Here is a 17,681-nt window from a genome sequence, read left to right as displayed (position 1 = left end):
AAGGTCTGGAGATGGGAGAAAAACTCAAACTAGATTTTAATTCTAGGATGTATAATGTCAAGCTTGACTGTTCCTCTGAACAGTCAATTGAATTTATTTTTTTTTAATTTAAATTAATTAGTTTCGTTTTTTTAATTTAAATTCAATTGAATTTAAAGTTTTGAATTTAAATTCCAATTGAATTTATTGAAAAAAATTCCAATTGAATTTAAAGTTTTTGTTGTTGTTTTTCACGAAACACTAAGTTTATGTGAAAGGTTTTGCTGCAATATCTTTTTGCCAAGGATATTAAGCTTAAGTTATCCACAAGAAAATGGTGGGGAGAGGGAAGCTTTAGTTTTGAAAGCTTTTTTTTTTTTTTTTTTTTTTTTTTTCTCTCCAGGTTTTTCTTGAGCACAGCAGCGTTTCAGTGTCTGCCTGCCATTAGTTGCCCCACTACCAAGTCAGGAGGGTCAATTAAACTTGCGTGAGGCAGAATTTCTTTATCTGAATCTACGTGGTTCACATAAATATATTCTTGTTTCCTTCTTTCCCTAGGATTATTCTTCTACCAGTATTGAATGTTTCAACGGACACCGTTTAAGATCAATGAGCAAAAGCATCCTGCGGTGTTCAGTCTCCAGCTTTGAAGAAAGTATGGCGATACTGAGGGGAAATGTCAAGAGAAGATGCTTTTCAAGGTACTGTATTTCTATATGTTCAATCTCTGTTCGATTTGTAGATTGAAAAGCAAGAGAGAAAGCATGTGCAGTGAGTTGTGACCTGATAAACCTCCGGCTAAAATCAGCAGAGGCCTATGAGCATGCTGATGGCGTACCAGTACCTTAAAACTAGAGTCCCTCTTCTCAGTGAAAGTCTCCCGCTTTTCTAAAAAAAAACTGTTTTTTTTTCCCAACCCCTTTGAGGTGTTCTTGTGGTTTAACCCGGCCGGCAGCTAAACACCACACAGCCCTTCTGCAACCCTCCCACCTCCCTCTCTGGAATGGGGGAGAGAAATGGGAAAGTGAAGCCCACGAGTTGAGATAAAGACAGTTTATTAAGACAGGAAAATAATAATGATGATGATGATGATGATAGTACTGCTACTAGTAATGTGTACAAAACAAGTGATGTACAATGCAGTTGCTCACTACCTGCTGACCAGTGCCCAGCGTAACCCCTAGCAGCCCGGCTGCCCCGCCCTATCCATGGTGCAGCGTGTTGCCATAAGGCATAGAATTCTTTGGCCAGTTGGGGTCGGCCATCCTGAGTCTGTCCCCTCGCAGCTGTTGCTGTGCGCCGATTCTGATCGCTAGTAGGACAGTGAGACACCGAAAGGTCCTTGGCTTGTTGTAAGTACTGCTCTGCAGCAATTGAAACATCGGGGTGGTATCAGCACTCTTCTAAACATCCTTTCACACATTCTAAGCCAAAACATAGCAACCTACCCACTACTAGGAGGAGAACTAACTCTGTCCTAATTGAAACCAGGACATGTATCTTTTCCACTTGGGTGCTATTGCTCATAATTTTGAGAATTCAACATGAGCAAGCTAGGAAATGTGGGTACATACAGAACCGCGTGTATATGGCACGCAACAGACTTGGGATGTGGATCCTGCGTGAGGCCTACAGGCTTCTCTTTGTATACCATGGAGCACTGGCTTGTAAACATGGTGAAATTTCCCATCCTTGATGGGTCTAATACAACAAGTCTTTTCTCCCTTCTCTGCCCTGTCCTCTTTCTTAATGTAGGCAGTTGAGAAAGCCAAAATTGGAACGAAAAAAAGAATATAACACAGGTAAGTGGCTGTAAGTCCCCGGGATACCTATTTGTGCTGGTTACTGAAGAGGATGGCACTTGGTCACTCCATCGCTTTCATTTGGCCCCAAAGCCTTCTGTAGTCATCTGAATTCACTCCTCAGTGACTTTTCTGTGAAGAGAGGTAGGTGCAAATAGGAGATTTTATGAATTCCTTGGGGAGGGAGCAGTGTGAATTGCAGCTTGGTAGGCACAAAGCAAACTGTTCTAATTGTGCAAAGTAAATCGATACTTGATAAGTTCAAACTTAGTTTTATAGCTGGCAACCACAAAAGTAAACCTTAGCTGTGATCCTAGCAGCACAGTGGTGTAGCTCTTCCCTTCCCCTTGTCCTCTTGTCTCTTTTAATGACAGTGCAAGCAACAAACCTGTGCCAAAGGGTGCTGTATGGTAAACAATGGGCAGGCTTTTTTCTAAAAAGCACGAGTTTGAGTTATGTGGTGTTTGGGTGTTTCTCTTGAAACGATTCTTACCTCCTTGAGCTGTTAGATCATAATGCAGGAAATGGAAGTGCTGCATGCATAAACAGAGTAATCAAACATACACCTCTTAGGAAGAGGCTTGCAATGTCATAGTGTTTGTTTTGAGCACTGTTAGATACAGTTTTACATGAATGGAGTGAAAACACCTTAGAGAAAGGTGTTGATTGTTCTCACTTTTCCAAGACAGAAATAACTGGAGTAGATTTCCCTCCTGCATGGAACAAAAGTTGCACGCTTGTTTTTGTCTGGCTAGCTTTCAGTCTCTTTAAAAATTTCCCTACAGGTCCCAGTTTTAAGTAGACAGTTTAAACGTGCAGAGCGATAAAGAAGTGGAATGCAGTGGTTGTGACAACAACTTCTGATCTGAAATGTAAAGAAAAATCAATCCACTTCAGGGTGCCTTTTTTGTTTGTCTGTTTACATTTTACAAGAGCAACGGTGAAATAAGGAGAATCCCATCTTCACTGTTTCAAAATACTTTGTTTCTGCGTTTCAGTCAGCAGAACATTGAGGAGTAGAGCTGGTGCAAAAACTGTGAGACGAGTCCACGGAGAAAACAGGGACTTGGAGCTGCGCCGCAGCTGTAGAGTCGGACACAGTCGGTACTCGACTACTAACTCGTCCATTCTATTTGACAAACTTATGACAAAGTAAGTCATCTTTTCTTGCAGACCTCTTAGAATGATCTTTCTTAGCAAGCCTTTGCACTATGGCATGATGTTGGCCTCGACTTGCTCTTTATTTTGACAGCAAAGAGTTATGGCTGCTCCTGGCATTTCCTTCATGTTTACAGGGAGACACCGTTACCTGGCTAGATAAACAGATTTTCTTGAAGGTGCTATTTCAGCATATAAGAATTGATTTAAAAAACAACAACAACAACAACAACAAAAGTGCTTCATGGCTTACTAGTTTTGTAATCTCACATTTCTCCAGGAATACTTGATTTGCTGCATTTCACCATTACACTCGTCAGCGCCACTGATTCTGGTTTATCACTATTTGCATTGCAAATATCCTTGTCCAAAGCTGAAACTGATGTATGCACTGCTTGAAAACAAAACCTGAAGTTGCAGAGCAGAAGACTCAAGTCATTATGTTAGCAGCTGTGTAACCATACTGCTTTCCAAGCATAAGATGTCCAGCTTATTTTGTTTCTATGAAGAGTTTAAACGGCTCCTGTTAAGCAAAGATGTCCCCACACTGATACTTACTATTAAGCAAGGATTCCACCTCCTTTGGCTGAGGTCTGCTCCCTTACTCATATTCGAACATTCATCCAAGTAGCCTGCAATTCCACCCTCTCGGGGGAAAGTCCATAGAATAGAAAAGGTTCCTCCAGTCTCTTCCTCAGCCTTTTTTTTTGAAGCATGCAATAAAGCAAAACATTCACAGGCTGCTCTTCCATGCAAAACAAGGCAAATTAGTAAGACAGGAGCCACAAAACTGATTGTCCTTTAAAGTTAAAATGAGATTTGAAATAGATCGAGTTAGCAAGTGTTGTAAGTCTGTAGCTAAGTCTGGTTTTGCCAATGCAGCACAATTCCCTATCACGTAGCCAGAGCTGCTTCTGTAGCTCCAAGAAGCAAAACTGCTTTGAAAAAATACTGTGTCATCAAAGCATTCGTTGGCTCAGTAGGCACGGCTCAGGTTCAACAAGTTTGTGAAAAAATGAGTACTAACAGAAGCAGCAGGGTCCAAAGAAACACTTAAGGGGCTTTACCTTGAGTGTTATGCACCCTGTCAATAGAAAAGCACTGTAACAGAATCTGCCACGGCAGTCTGCATGTTACTGAAAGACCATCGGAGTAGGACTGCAGCAAGATCGTTCCGAAGTTACAAAAAAAACATATGGGGGTGGGAGTTTAGTTGCGTTAGATAACACAATCTTAGATAAAGATTTTGGTCTTAACGTAAAAGTAAGGATGTCTACTGATCTCTTCAACTCCAACAACTGAAGCCCAAGTCTGAAAAATCGCCTTTAAGAATGCAAAGAAAATATTTAACTCTTCTGTATGTTCATACTTTGCTATCAAGCAAAGGAATGAATGCTGATGCCTTAACTATGTAGGGCTGTAGCTTACAGAGAGACTACACCTTCCTGTTTTTTTCACTTTAAAAACGTTAAATGCACGTGAAATTATTTCGGGGTGTTTTCACATGCAAAGCCTAATGCAGTGCATGCAAGCCCTGTCATCTTCTTCCTCTAGTAGTGTCGCATTAAGGGGTGTAGCCGATTGACCGTCACGGGTCCCGTCAGATTCAGGGTGCTGAACTATCACGGTCACGGACTCACCAACAACGCAGTACGGCCTCGCTCTAGTCGCATTCAAGGAGAACTCTCACAGCTAGGAAGAATGCAATTAAGTGCAATTTCTTACGGCGACAGGTACACAGGTTCTTTGGATTGTCAGTGATAAATTCACTGTCTGCAAAAGCAAGCTAGCATACATGAAATGCACAGGCACACAGCCTAGGTATTAAGACACTAAAAAGCATCAAAACTCTACAGATTTCTAAGATTCCACAGAGACGCCTGGTATAAGCAAGCGTTCAGATCTTACCCCACGGCGTCCCAATGGAGTGGGGGTGGGGGAGTGAGAGGCTCAGCCTGTCGAGTGATGTCAGAAGGAATCCTTCCTGATAGTATCTTCCCTAACATCCCCTTTCTCTTAAAGCAATTGATATTATTTTCTATCTTTAAGGTGGAGCTTGAGTGACTCTAGTCATGCATATCTTGGTTGTGCTTGGTAGAAATGATCTCACTTGCGTTTAAAGGTACAGGCTCTGAGAAATTCCGAGGGCGTGCTCAGTGAGGGGTGGTTGCACCTTGGAGGCGGGTAGCTTTTGGGATGGAGGTGTGCTTATGATGCCTAGTCGCTTAAGGCGATTACTCCACAAGTAGTAACTTAGTGTTGATTTAACTACAGCATATCTAAAACATAAGAAGGATGTTAGTATGGAAGAAGCCGATGAAACCAGTCCTTAAATCTTACTACTTATTGTGCGTGAGCAGACTGGCGTGAGTTTTAGCTATACTGGCAAATACCAAACCACACCTGTGTCGTCCCAGAGCTGGGAAAAAAAAAAAAAAAAAAAAAAAAAAACAAGGAAATGTTGAAGCAAATAGGGAGGCCTGTAGCTTGTGCAGTCTTTTAGCTGAGAAAATAAAGAAGGAGAGAGACAGGTAGCCTTGAGCTAGCAGAAGCAAGGAAGAGAAGGGCTAAAAGGGAAAAAACAGGAAGGAGAACACCAGCTCCAGACTGACCTATAGTAACCTTTTTCTCATTAAGGGTCATTAGCACATTAAAAATCACACCTGTCAAAATGCTAATCTATGCTAATGTGGGATTCGGTGTGTGTCCCCCCTCTCCTGTTCCCCCTCCCCCCCGGTATTCCTCTGTAATGCACAAGCTCAGTGGAGATAAGTTAGGTGAGCTGTAATAACCAATCCAAAGGAGCCAAAGAGAGAGTTTTCACAAGTTTCCTGTGTATAAATGACGGCGATTTGAGTCAGAGGTGTGCTTGCTTTGCGAAAGATTGCCTAGTACCTGACTCTGCAGAGTTCTATAAGTAATTATATAATTAAAAGACCTTCATGTGCATTCCGACTCTGGGTGCTTATTGGCGTGGTGCACTCTGCACGAACCTGCAGACAACATCTGTACTCAGTGTCATGCCTACAGACAACCCTTTACTGTTGGGACCTGCATATTTTTCTGTGCATTCAACACAACCCCTTTGGCACAACTAGTTAACCACGTAGCTGCCAGTCCACCACTCAGTTGCACTTGTGAAGAGGAAAAGCTATTTCCATCTACTGTAGGAGCACATCCTCTAAATGCAAGCTTCACTCACCTGGTCATTTACTGCAGGACAAGATTTGAAAACTGTTGTTGAGTTCTGGGTTTCCTGCTTACAGGAAAAATTAAGTGCTAGATCACCCTCTACTCCGCTTTGTCTGCTGCATTTAATGGAGATTAAACTGATTTCGTTTGCTCCTCCGTTTATGGACAATGAGCTGAAGGAACAGGTACAGCACATTAGCCTGGAATGCCTTCCCTCCCAACCAAAGTAAACTGGAGCTGTAACTAACACAAGCAAAAGCAAGGCTTCTGTGTTTTCAGCTGAATAAAGTTCCAACAAAATCATCCTCTGGGATTTGAAGCTTACTTCACATGACATGCCAACGACTCTTTTCCCTCTATTGTAAAGCGGATCCCTGCTGTTAGTTGCTCTAGAAGCAAAGGAATCGTCGGTTTGGTTACCAAATAGCCGCTTCTGCAAACGAGAAGTGTTGTGCTCTCTCTTCCCTTTGAATGACTCCACACTTCTCATCAGCTACTGGATTGCTGACCTAGAATCAGAGAACATCCCAAGGTGGAAAGGACTCCCAATAATCACCAAGTCCAACTCGTGGCTCCACACAGGACCACCCCAAAGTGAGACCCGATGTCTGAGAGCATTGTTCAACACTTGTTGACCTCCGTCAGGCTCGGTGCCATGAGCAGTGCCCTGGGCAGCTGTCTCAGTAGCCAGCCACCCCCTCAGCGCAGCACCTGAGGCGCACGGGGCTCGGCGGGGCGGCCCGGGAGGGGAGGACGGCAGGGCGAAGTGGCAGCTCCCTCAGAGCCGTCTCCCCGCCGCCTCGGCCGCATGCCGTGGCTTTTTCGTGTCGGGGCTTTTTCATGTCGTGCCCTCAGGCTCTCACCGTGGGTGAGATGCTGCTCCCCAGCGCGGACCCCTTGCGCGCGGGGCCTGCCCGCGGCGGCGGCGGGAGGGAAACCCCAACCCCAAAGCCCTCCCGGCAGGGAGAGCTCGGGGTGAGGGCCGATCCGGCACCGACAGTAAACACACGCCGGAGGAAACGCTCTGGTTTTAGCCATGAGCAGCGCGGCCAGGTTCAAAAGGCGTCACGCTGGAGCTCCGAGTTCGGCGGCGTTCCGAGGCCGTTGTGGCGGTTGTGGAGACGGCCCCGGCTGAGGTGGCTGCTGCTGTCGCTGCTGTCCCCTCTGTCCCTGCTGTTGCCGCTGTTGCCGCTGTTCCCGGACCTTGGAGACCCCCGGCGGCTCCCTGTGCCAGGCCCTGTGGCCCCGGGGAGCTGCCCGCCGCCTCGTCGGCCAGCCCGGCAGCAATCCTGCCAGCACAGAATAGCCCACTGCGTTTCAGGGTAAAGTGACGATTAATTTCTATTTCCTGGCCTGGGTGCTGCTTTCTTCTTTAAGGAAGCTTCAAGGTTAAAGGTTCAACTCAGTTATGTCAGGGTTCAACTCCGTTTCGTGAAGGGGCTCTTGTACGAAAGCTTAAGCTGGGTTTGACTCTCTGCTAAGCGGAGGCCAAACGTGGACCTACTGAGAAGCAGGTCCTAAGTGATAACATTTTCTAAAGAGACTGCTAAACACATCTGAAGAGTGCTGCTGCAGAACTCTGAATGGGGGGATAGCAACTGTCTTAACTGATCTGGAATCTTGAATTTACTTTTCAATGGACAAGAGGTGTGTCTCTCAAGGCAAACAAAGAGAGGAGTAACACCCTCTCTTGTCACTCATGTCAACATAAATTTATGCTCAGAGCGTAGGTGTAGGAACAGCATCGGTATGCATATGGAACATCGGGAGAGGAAGCTCTATCGGTATTTACAGTTTTTCTACTACCTTGTCAGAGAGACGTCATCTCCAAATGAGAAATGGATGTATTTTGAAACAGTGGTGGTGGATCGGATTTCTTCTTTCTAGTGTTAATATTTGCTCTTGAATCGTACTTAATACCTGGTAACACCTCAATCAGTTGTCAAAAATAAACTTAAAAATGTGTAAGGCTTATCTCATTGGTCAGTATAAAGATCAAGGTCTTCCCTTCCCTTCCCTTCCCTTCCCTTCCCTTCCCTTCCCTTCCCTTCCCTTCCCTTCCCTTCCCTTCCCTTCCCTTCCCTTCCCTTCCCTTCCCTTCCCTTCCCTTCCCTTCCCTTCCCTTCCCTTCCCTTCCCTTCCCTTCCCTTCCCTTCCCTTCCCTTCCCTTCCCTTCCCTTCCCTTCCCTTCCCTTCCCTTCCCTTCCCTTCCCTTCCCTTCCCTTCCCTTCCCTTCCCTTCCCTTCCCTTCCCTTCCCTTCCCTTCCCTTCCCTTCCCTTCCCTTCCCTTCCCTTCCCTTCCCTTCCCTTCCCTTCCCTTCCCTTCCCTTCCCTTCCCTTCCCTTCCCTTCCCTTCCCTTCCCTTCCCTTCCCTTCCCTTCCCTTCCCTTCCCTTCCCTTCCCTTCCCCCCCAGTATTGTTTTTCTGTTCTCCTTCTCACTGCAGTCTTGATTTTGTTTCTTGTCCCTTAAGTATGTTTCCAATGTGTTGCTGAAACATTTTCCCTTTCAATCCTACAAAAGGAGCTGTCACTGGTGAAGATCAGAGCTTATCCCTGAGCCCAGGCGCTGTCACTTTAGTCTTCCAATCGGACAAGGACGACTTCATTTCTCATGTAAATGCATTTTTCAGGTTTGCGTATTGTTTTTTCAGGAATGGAAAGTGTGTATAGAATGGATTTAAAATCAATTTTAAATGTAAAACGTCAAGGCAAAAAAAGTTCTAATTACAACCTCTGCACACAATTTGCCAGCTGTGGGACTAGGAGTTTTCTTATTTACTGTGTTTTGTTTAACGTGTCTGAAGTTTAATGGACAGCAATCAAGGCGTGCTAGAAATCTGAAAGCACTTTATGCTTTGTTCTCTCCGTCATTTTGGTATAACAAACTAGCTTATGTTTTAAACCCTCCATGAGGTTAGTGGTTTCCCTAAAGGTAACAAGTCCCTGTGTGCTACAGTAAGACAGTAACAAAACATGAAGTATAGTTCATCCTGTCATTATTCAGCTTCTGCCTATGGACACACAGCTATGCTTATTTAAAGCGGTATCACCTTGAAACCTAATCAGCATTTTAAAAAGGACTTTGTAGCAGTTATTGGCTTTTGTCCTGGAGGGCTGAGGTTTGTTTTGTTTTGTTTTACATTCAGCATTTCCGTTTCTAGCTTACATTCCCCTGTTGTTTTGCATGAGGAAAACGTGCAGCTTTACAAAGTAGAACGGAAAGAGCTGCTTTTTAGTCTAACTTTTCAGTTTGTTGTAGGAGTTTTAAATGTGGTAGGAGTAAAACAGCAGAAGTACTGCTGCCAAAGTTATATTCAAACTCGTCTTTCTTGGAGAAGCAGAAGAAGCCCAGGGAGAAATAAATTTGCAAACATGCTCTTCATGCTCTCCTTTCCCAAGATTTCTCTGAGATATAGCCCATCCTCTGTGGGTTTTGAGGTATATGGCTCCCAGGAGTGAAAAGGAGGGCCAAACATCTCTCCTCTTGGATCTCAACATGCCAGGGCTTTAGTGTACTGCCACTTACGGCTCCGCTTTTTCACCTGGAAAAAGCGACCACATGATGTAGACTGAGGAGCCCTCAGAAATTAACTTGCTATCACCAAGTGACACCCATGAAAGGTGTATTTAAAAGCTAGGCTCATTATAGAATCATAACAAACCCCTCATGACTGGTGCAGTAGACAGTGAGGTAGAGGGCGAGCCCTGGAAAGACAGAAGAAAAGTAGCAGTGAGTTCTGGGTACCTTTGTGCAGACGAAACAGAAAAACGCAGGCAGTGAAGTAATAGTGTTCCGTTACTCATGTCAGCAATAGATAATTGCAACAATTATCTATTAGATCATAGGTACTAATTAACAGATAATTGCGCAACTCCGGAAATCAATAAATAACTGATTCCCCTCAGAGAATGTCTTCTACATTTTTATATTAAAAAGACTCCAGAGTTGTAATGGATTAAAATCCTACGGAAGGGAAAGAAATGGCATCAGCCACTAGTTCTGCAGAAGCTAGAAGTAATACTGATAGAGTTTAGATGGAAATTTTCACTTTGTGTGTTTAGTTTGGGGATTCTTTTTAAATCATTCATACCAGCGATTTAGTTCTTAAGGCTGTTTCTTTGAGATTAAGTGACAGGACTTCTGCTACTCTTTTCTTCTTGGAATGCTTCTTGATATTCTTACGTCAACCAGAACTTCTGTCTCTGTCGCAGATGTGAACAATGACCGTAGCTAAGAAGCCCAAATCTTCAAAGCCTAAAAAGCCCTCTTCAAGGCGGTCTGGCAAATCCAAGAAACCAAGTACTAAAATACTGATGTCACGCACCGCCAACTGGGGCCGGATAGTGCCTGCAGAAGATTCAAGCCAAGTCTCTGTGGCCCAAGGACGTGGAGGTGCTATTTACTGTAGATCATCTGAAAAATCTAAGGCTTTTGCCCCAAGAGATCTAAGTAAGTGTGCGTTTTATCCTGCCTCCATTTTCTTCAAAGCAAAAGTAGAAAATGCAGTTCTTACTTGTTGCACTGATAGAGAAGGGGACTACTGTGAACAAAGACTTGAAAAGCGAATCCCCTAAGGCAACTGAAGTGACTGATGTTACAGAAATTAATTTTGATATATTTACAGTCAACAGAGAAATATGGGGAGCTTTTTGTAATGCACAGATTCCTCCATGTCTTTTCTGTTTTGCAAAGAAAAGTGTTTGATGGTTGCTATTCACAGCTTCCATTCTTCACAGGTTTTTTGAATGATAACATTGCTCAGGAAAAAATCTGGTATCTGTAGGGGTACCGTCATTCCTAGTTCCTAGTTTTTACGTGTTTACCGTATAATTTCAAGTCTAAGTTTGTGGTTTAAGTTATAATAAGGAAAAAAACAGTAGTTGAGTTAATCAGGTTAAAGATTATAGATGGAGAGGAACTTGGCATTAGGTGCTACAAACAGAATGGCAGTTAGCCTTGCCTTAGAAAAATTAAAATGGTTGACTAAAGTTGTTTGTTTTTTTTTCCCCAAAACATTGTGTTGACCAGCCAATTTGAATTTGGTGGTATTAAAGCTGTCTGCAATAAGTTTTTCTGGTTTGGATTGTAGCTAGCTCCTCTAGGTGCTCCTGCAGAATAGTATTTTTTTAAATACCTTTCTTAGAAACAAACAAACAAGATCTCTTTTTAAATTTAACTTTCTTGCAGTCGTTAATGATGGAATTGCTCCACCACAGAGCATTCTTTTTCCACCTGAGAAGATTTGTATGGATTGGCGAGAAACACAAAGTGTTGGAGTTGGCCTGTACAATCTTGGCAACACATGTTTTCTTAATGCTACTCTACAGTGTTTGACCTACACACCCCCACTTGCCAATTACATGCTTTCTCTTGAGCACAGCCAGTCATGTGAGTACTTTCTAACAGTATTTTGAATCTGTTGGATAGCTCTGAAGGTGAAAGAACAGCAGTGATTCTGTGAGATAAGCTTATTTGCCTGATTTTACCTGTAGAAGCTGGCTTTGAGCACCGTATTAGCAGTGGGCTCCGAATAGCATATGGAGTGCAATTAATGCACCATGTTTTATTTATTTAGTTATTTGTTTGTTTGTTTGTTTGTTTATTAAAGGATCATTTATTGCTTCATGGGAATAATGAAGTGCATTGGACAGTAATGCATTTAGTAGTAATTTTGGAGAGTAATACATTTTGCAGCCTGTGGAGTTCACATTCCTGTCAGCCTTTACAACTGCGACTTTGCAGTAGTCTTTTAGATTTCTCATCACAAAATGCATTTGAATACAGGCTTAGTGGATATTTTTCTTCTGTAAAGTTGTGTGAAATGAAATGTTACAAGACTGTTGGGACATTGGCATCTTGGGAGAATAGAATGTAGCAAGGAGAGTGGATATTGTATCTGTAGTTTAAATTGTACTTAGATGTTTGTAGTTATGGATATTTCGCTGGACTGGGATGCTTTGTTCTTTCACTCTTCAGGTCGTGAACAAGATTTTTGCATGATGTGCACGATGGAGACTCACATTAACCAGGCCCTGCGTTGCACTGTTGATGCCATCAAGCCTACGCATGTTATCAGTAATCTCAGTCGTAAGTGGCTTCAGATGTGTTTCTTTTCGATAGCTTGTAATCTTCAAATAATTATTTGATGTGTATAAGTGGTTTTAACACTCAAATGAAGAGAGATTTTAGAAATACAAGATTGATTTCATTTTTAAATGGGGTCAATACTATCATCTTATTTAGGAATAGGATAACATTTCCATTTTGGCAGTCAAGAAGACGCACACGAGTTCTTGCGCTATACTGTTGATGCTATGCAGGAAGCGTGCTTGAACGGAAGCACCGAGTAAGCATAAACAAGTTCACTTTCATACATTCTCTAGCACCTTCTAGTCCTTTATTTACTCTCAGAAATGATCTCTAGCACTTTTTAGTGCCTTATTTACTATCAGCAACGAAAGTCTACATCATCCTTGGTTTTCATCAAACTCTTTGAAGAGTTAACTCTGTGCCTTAAATCTTCTGAGGTCTGATTATAATAAATTTCCAGATTGGACAGATCTTCTCAAGCTACCACCATCATTCATCAAATATTTGGAGGATTTCTAAGATCGAGAGGTACTTGAAAAAATATTCCTGTCCTTAGAACTGATCTGTGTCTTTTGTCGGTAGTAAAGCAGTCTGTAGTTTGTCTAAAGTAGTATCTGTCAACAACTTGAATTTGGACAGTTAGTCTCCTTCACATAATGTTAAGCATTTATATTTTGCTTCCAGTGAAGTGCTTGAATTGCAAAGCAGTTTCGGATACGTATGAGGCATTTCTTGATATCACTTTGGATATAAAGGTAAGATGTTTTCTAAATATAATTCATGATGTTTAAGTACATGCATAACTTTCTAAATTAAACTTGTTTAACTTAAAAAAACAAACCACATATAATGTTAAAACATAAGAGCTTGGTGGTGCTAAGGAAGTGGATTGGACTTTGTCCTTCCGTGGAACCCATGTAAATAGTCTCCACATTTGCATTGGGTTTAAGGGGAAGGAATTCTCCTTCTGCAAAAATGATAATGCTGTCATACTTCTTTGTTGTTCTACCTCAATATACATCTAATTGTTAGACTGATGAATTTGTCCCCAGTATTGATGACAAAGCACACTATAGATGCTGTCTAGGCTACTGGAAAAGTATTTGTTCCAAAGTCAAATGCCTTCCAGGTGAGGTCAATGCTGAGCATGCTCTTTCTGCCTCCTTCTTCACAGTGCTCCTAGTAGATCGCTTGAGTATGTTAGTAAGATTCTCTTATAAACTACTAGTATGTCTCTGGAATTTTGAATTACGGTGACTTTACGCTCTTCTTTCTCGCTGCTCTAGGCGGTTTCGTCTGTTAGCAGAGCTCTGGAACTCTTTGTGAAACCTGAAGAGCTGGATGGAGAGAATTGCTATAAATGTAGCGAGTAAGATTTTGACGAATTAGGTCTTAATCCTAGATGTCAGTTTTCTATGTTGCATGACTCTGTTGGACTACCTCTAAACTTTGGATCTACTTACAAGTTTTGTGGAAGTTTATAAAAGACTTGGATTTTTGTTTCTTTGGAGGGGGGAAGTCTTGTTCATAGGCATTCCATATGGGTTTGCAATTCTCTGGCTTGTATTTTGCCATCAGAATTCAAAAAGAGCTACTTTTGTTCTTTCTATTTATTAGCTCTCAACAGTACTTTTCTTGATGTAAACTGCCCAGTTTCCGTTGTTCTCTGGGCTAGTGGCTAATTTTCACTGCTTACGCCGTAGGTCCTACCTTGGAGCGGGCAATGTGTCAAACTGAACTATTTTGTTTCAAAGGATGGCAGATGGTTTCAGTGTCTTTCCAGACAAGCTCAGTACATGAAGACTTCCTACTGTTAAATGTCTCCCTCCTGTAGAATGACCATGTGCTTCTGTTGTATTTTTGATGTTGATAGTCGACCTATGTCGGAGATTATTTGCAATTTCTAGTCCTGGGGACCAAGTCTCTCTCGTTCCGCTTTCAGTATTTGTATTTCCCTTGAAAGCTGAAAGAATGTTTCCAGGATTGGAGTTCAAATAGCCACTTTTGTAGACCAAGAAATGGTACCTTGCCATCCAACCTGGTAATACCCTTTCGTGAGAGATTCCTGTTCCCGCTATGCTCTGAGTTGTTGGGAAAATTGACCTTCTTCTCTGTATTAACAAACCTGACACGCAGTGCATGGGTTTATGAAAAGAAAAAAGACCAACCTATTATGCAAGTAAATATCATTCAAATAGCATAGGCATGCGTGAGACATTAAAAGGAGTTTGTTTTGGGGGCGAAAAAAGAAGATGCCTTCAAACACTTATCTCTGCTTGTTTTTAAGGTGTAAAAAGATGGTTCCTGCGTCCAAGAGATTTACCATACACCGTTCTTCCCAGGTTCTCACAATATCACTGAAAAGATTTGCAGATTTCACAGGTGGAAAGATCAACAAGGTATATTTACCACTGTAATGCAACTATATCATTGTGTAATGGGACATCCCCCAAAGCTGAAAGTTGTTAATATTTTCAGACAATAATTGTAGACTAACGACTATGGCTTATTCTTTCTCTTAATATCAATAAAGTTCCCGCTTGACAAGAAGCATATGCTTTCCTCTGAGAAGGCTGATTCATCAGGAAACAGTTCTCTGCAACTTCTAGTCTTAACCATTGTTTATGGGAAGACTTATTTGTAGTGAATCAAGAAATATATTCTAGAAATATATTCTAGAAATCAATTCTAGTCTGTGTTTTTTGGAAGTGTTTTTCTCTGGCTAGTCCACGAAGTACTCTGGGATAATTTTTCTATCTTCTTGGTGTCTCTTTAGGAGGTGAAATATCCGGAGTATTTGGACCTGAGAGCCTACATGTCGCAGTCAATGGGAGAACCACTGCTCTATGCCTTATATGCGGTGCTGGTACATCACGGTGTCAGCTGTCACTCAGGACACTATATATGCTATGTAAAGGTAGAAGTCAACAGCATTTCTAACAGGGTAAAGGTTGTGCTGGCAAACCAATTAAAGCATGACTAGCAGCTACTGTTTCTAGGGAAAAAGATTTCATTATATTTTTATTTGACGTGTGTGTATTTTGTTCCTATCCGTGATTTCATTTGGAAAACGTGCAATTCACCTAAAGAAATCGTTGTCTTTATTTGCAGGCTGGTAATGGACTTTGGTATCAGATGAATGATGCTAAAGTAGTGCGTACTGACATTAGAAGAGTTCTTGGTCAGCAAGCTTACATACTTTTTTATATCAGGTAATAACAAATCTTAAAATGTGTTCAGAAGAGATTTACTTTCCCGTTATTGATATTTTTCTGTTTTGCAAGTGTTTTTCTTGCTATCCGGGGAGAAGATTATTATTTGTCTAATTCAGTTCTGTCTAACCTGAAATTCTCTGTGTCATTTATTATCTTTTGTTGCTTGGCCTTAAACTGCAGCACTTGTGTAAATTGCTATCTATGTGTTATCTGTAGCTGGCTAATTTAGAGAAGGAGAGAAATGAAGGTCATCTGTGGTGTAAGAATGAATTATTGCTGTGCAAGTGATAGTCTTAGTAGGAAGACTGTTCTCTACTTTTCAGTTTGTAGTCTTGGCGAAGCCTTCTGTAGAGAAGGCTTCCATATCGTATGAGCTGTTCCTCTAAAATGATAGGATGGGATTTAATCCAAGAGTAGGCTGAAAGAAAAACTAAACTACGATCACTGCTCTTTTCTGAAGGCGCTATGATTTGACACTTGGAGAACGTGCGTTTTACTTGCCAGCACCATCTTATCCCTGTTCATTCCCTCCTGGTCAGCAGGGGGCTAATAGTAAGCAGGCTGGATTTATGGGACCACGACTTCTTCCTCATATGATTAAGGTAATTCAGGGAAGCGGGAGGGCAGATAACGGCACCAAACTGCTAGTGGGTTTGGGGTTTGGTGTGGGGTTTTTTGTTTGGTTTTCGGCATCTTAGTTTTGTTTTCCTTCCCATGCTGCAGCTTTCTTCACAGCCCTCATGCTACAGCCAGAGTCATTCAAACAGTGGTTACTGCTAAATTGTGCAGCCATGCGACTCCATTACTTTATACCTCCAAGACAGCTTTCTAAAGCACAGAGAGCTACGCTCTTTGACAATTTAAGCAGAGTGTACTAATCCTCAAATCATTTAAAAGAGGACTTGTTTTTCCTATCCTCGTCACTTTAGCTAAGACAGGGAAAACTAATTGTCTTATTCCTGAGCACCAGAACAATTATTTCAGGCTTTTCAGGGTATGTTTAAAGGGAAAAATAAATATATTTGGGAATAGCAGCAGGTAATGTTAAGTTGCTTGGCTGGTTTTCAAAGATGATGTTAATTTGATACCAATCTGCAGTAAACCAAAAGCAGGAATTGAATACGCTTATTGGACTTGCATTTATCCTTAAAGGGCAGTGTGTTTTTCTTTTTAGGTGTTAAGACCATTTGTAGAAACACTCAGTAGGAGAGTTTTGTGCTTCAAAATGTTACATGCAGTGTTTGCGTTAATCCATCTTGCAATTTCTTCTTTTTAAATACAGAATTCAAGCCGTTTAAATGGAAATGGATCCATAAAAGAGGACGCAAAGACCACTGGTGTCACCCTAAAAAGGCCATCTTCAGCACCACCAATGGCCTGTGTTCAAAACCAGGCAATTACCAGGCCTTCAATTACTGATACGTCAAGAAAACAGAAGATCACCATCAGTATTCACAATAAATTGCCTGCTCGTCAGACTGTGTCACAGCCTGACTGTCTTAGCAGTGCTGTGGAGGATGAAGATCTCTACCAGGCTGTTCCTTCATCCACAATTACAAATTCGGTAATGCAAATGAAGCAAATGCAAACAAACAAAAAAGTTTCTGATTAAATTTTTGTGGAGCCAACAGTGAATGAAAATCCTAAACTCAGCTCTGATAACACAGTCCCTTATGGTGCAGAATCTTCAGGAAAATCTGAGGAGGAGTCAAAGGGCTTATCTCAAAGGAATTGCAATGCAATGTCCTCTAATGGAATTTTGGTTGGAAAGGTAGTCCGTACATTGCAGCATTCCAACTCTTCCTGTCAGAATGCTGACAAAGGAAGATCCCAGCATGAGCTGCCAAAAACAGATTCACTAAATGGTGCTATTAGGTTAGTTAATGAATCTAAAGAAAACGGACTGAAACTTGATGATTCCACTTGCCGAGTTGAACCTGTTAAACCTTCTGAGATGTTCTTTTCTAAAACAAATGGATTGCTTGAAACATAGATTTGCTCCATCGAGAATTTCTCACCTACGATGTATCCGGAAGTGTTTATTGTGTTCCTAATTCAGGTGAAATACTGAGAAAACACAGCACAAATGTGATCGTAAGACTTTGTCATATTATCCCATTAGAATTTGCAGACCTGAGCTTACATTAGAACTTGTCAACTTAAGCTCAGCTGAGATAAAAATTCCTAATTTCATAAAGTAGATTTTGGGGGGTGAGTTGGGGTTATCTTTGAAGTGTAGATAA

At 41.8% G+C, this 17,681-nt stretch overlaps 1 protein-coding gene and 1 long non-coding RNA gene across 2 annotated transcripts; both read left to right on the top strand.

The window, feature by feature from the left end:
• Window positions 1–541: 541 nt before the first annotated feature.
• LOC311429471 (ATPase family AAA domain-containing protein 2-like) lies at window positions 542–11,471 on the top strand. Its single transcript, XM_084540546.1, has 6 exons — window positions 542–680; window positions 1,735–1,781; window positions 2,780–2,933; window positions 8,654–8,745; window positions 10,345–10,582; window positions 11,321–11,471. Exons 1-4 carry the CDS (start codon window positions 589–591, stop codon window positions 8,667–8,669), a joined length of 309 nt encoding a protein of 102 aa, XP_084396672.1. The 5' UTR covers window positions 542–588; the 3' UTR covers window positions 8,670–8,745; window positions 10,345–10,582; window positions 11,321–11,471.
• Window positions 11,472–15,395: 3,924 nt separating this feature from the next.
• Window positions 15,396–16,980, top strand: LOC311429470. Its single transcript, XR_014688264.1, has 3 exons — window positions 15,396–15,435; window positions 15,899–16,040; window positions 16,721–16,980. It is a non-coding gene; the product is annotated as an uncharacterized lncRNA (long non-coding RNA).
• The last annotated feature ends 701 nt before the right edge of the window (window positions 16,981–17,681 follow it).

The sequence above is a fragment of the Aythya ferina genome, assembly GCF_964211825.1.
Source record: "Aythya ferina genome assembly, contig: HAP1_SCAFFOLD_1196, whole genome shotgun sequence".
NCBI lineage: Eukaryota > Metazoa > Chordata > Aves > Anseriformes > Anatidae > Aythya > Aythya ferina.
This window is presented reverse-complemented; position numbering and strand designations above follow the sequence as displayed.

What these genes read in the sequence shown, in the direction of transcription:
- LOC311429471 (XM_084540546.1), top strand. Translation starts at nt 589, where the DNA reads ATGAGCAAAAGCATCCTGCGGTGTTCAGTCTCCAGCTTTGAAGAAAGT. An exon ending in AAGAGAAGATGCTTTTCAAG is followed by an intron (nt 681 to 1,734) that starts GTACTGTATTTC and finishes TTCTTAATGTAG; the next exon opens with GCAGTTGAGAAAGCCAAAAT. An exon ending in AAAAAAAGAATATAACACAG is followed by an intron (nt 1,782 to 2,779) that starts GTAAGTGGCTGT and finishes TCTGCGTTTCAG; the next exon opens with TCAGCAGAACATTGAGGAGT.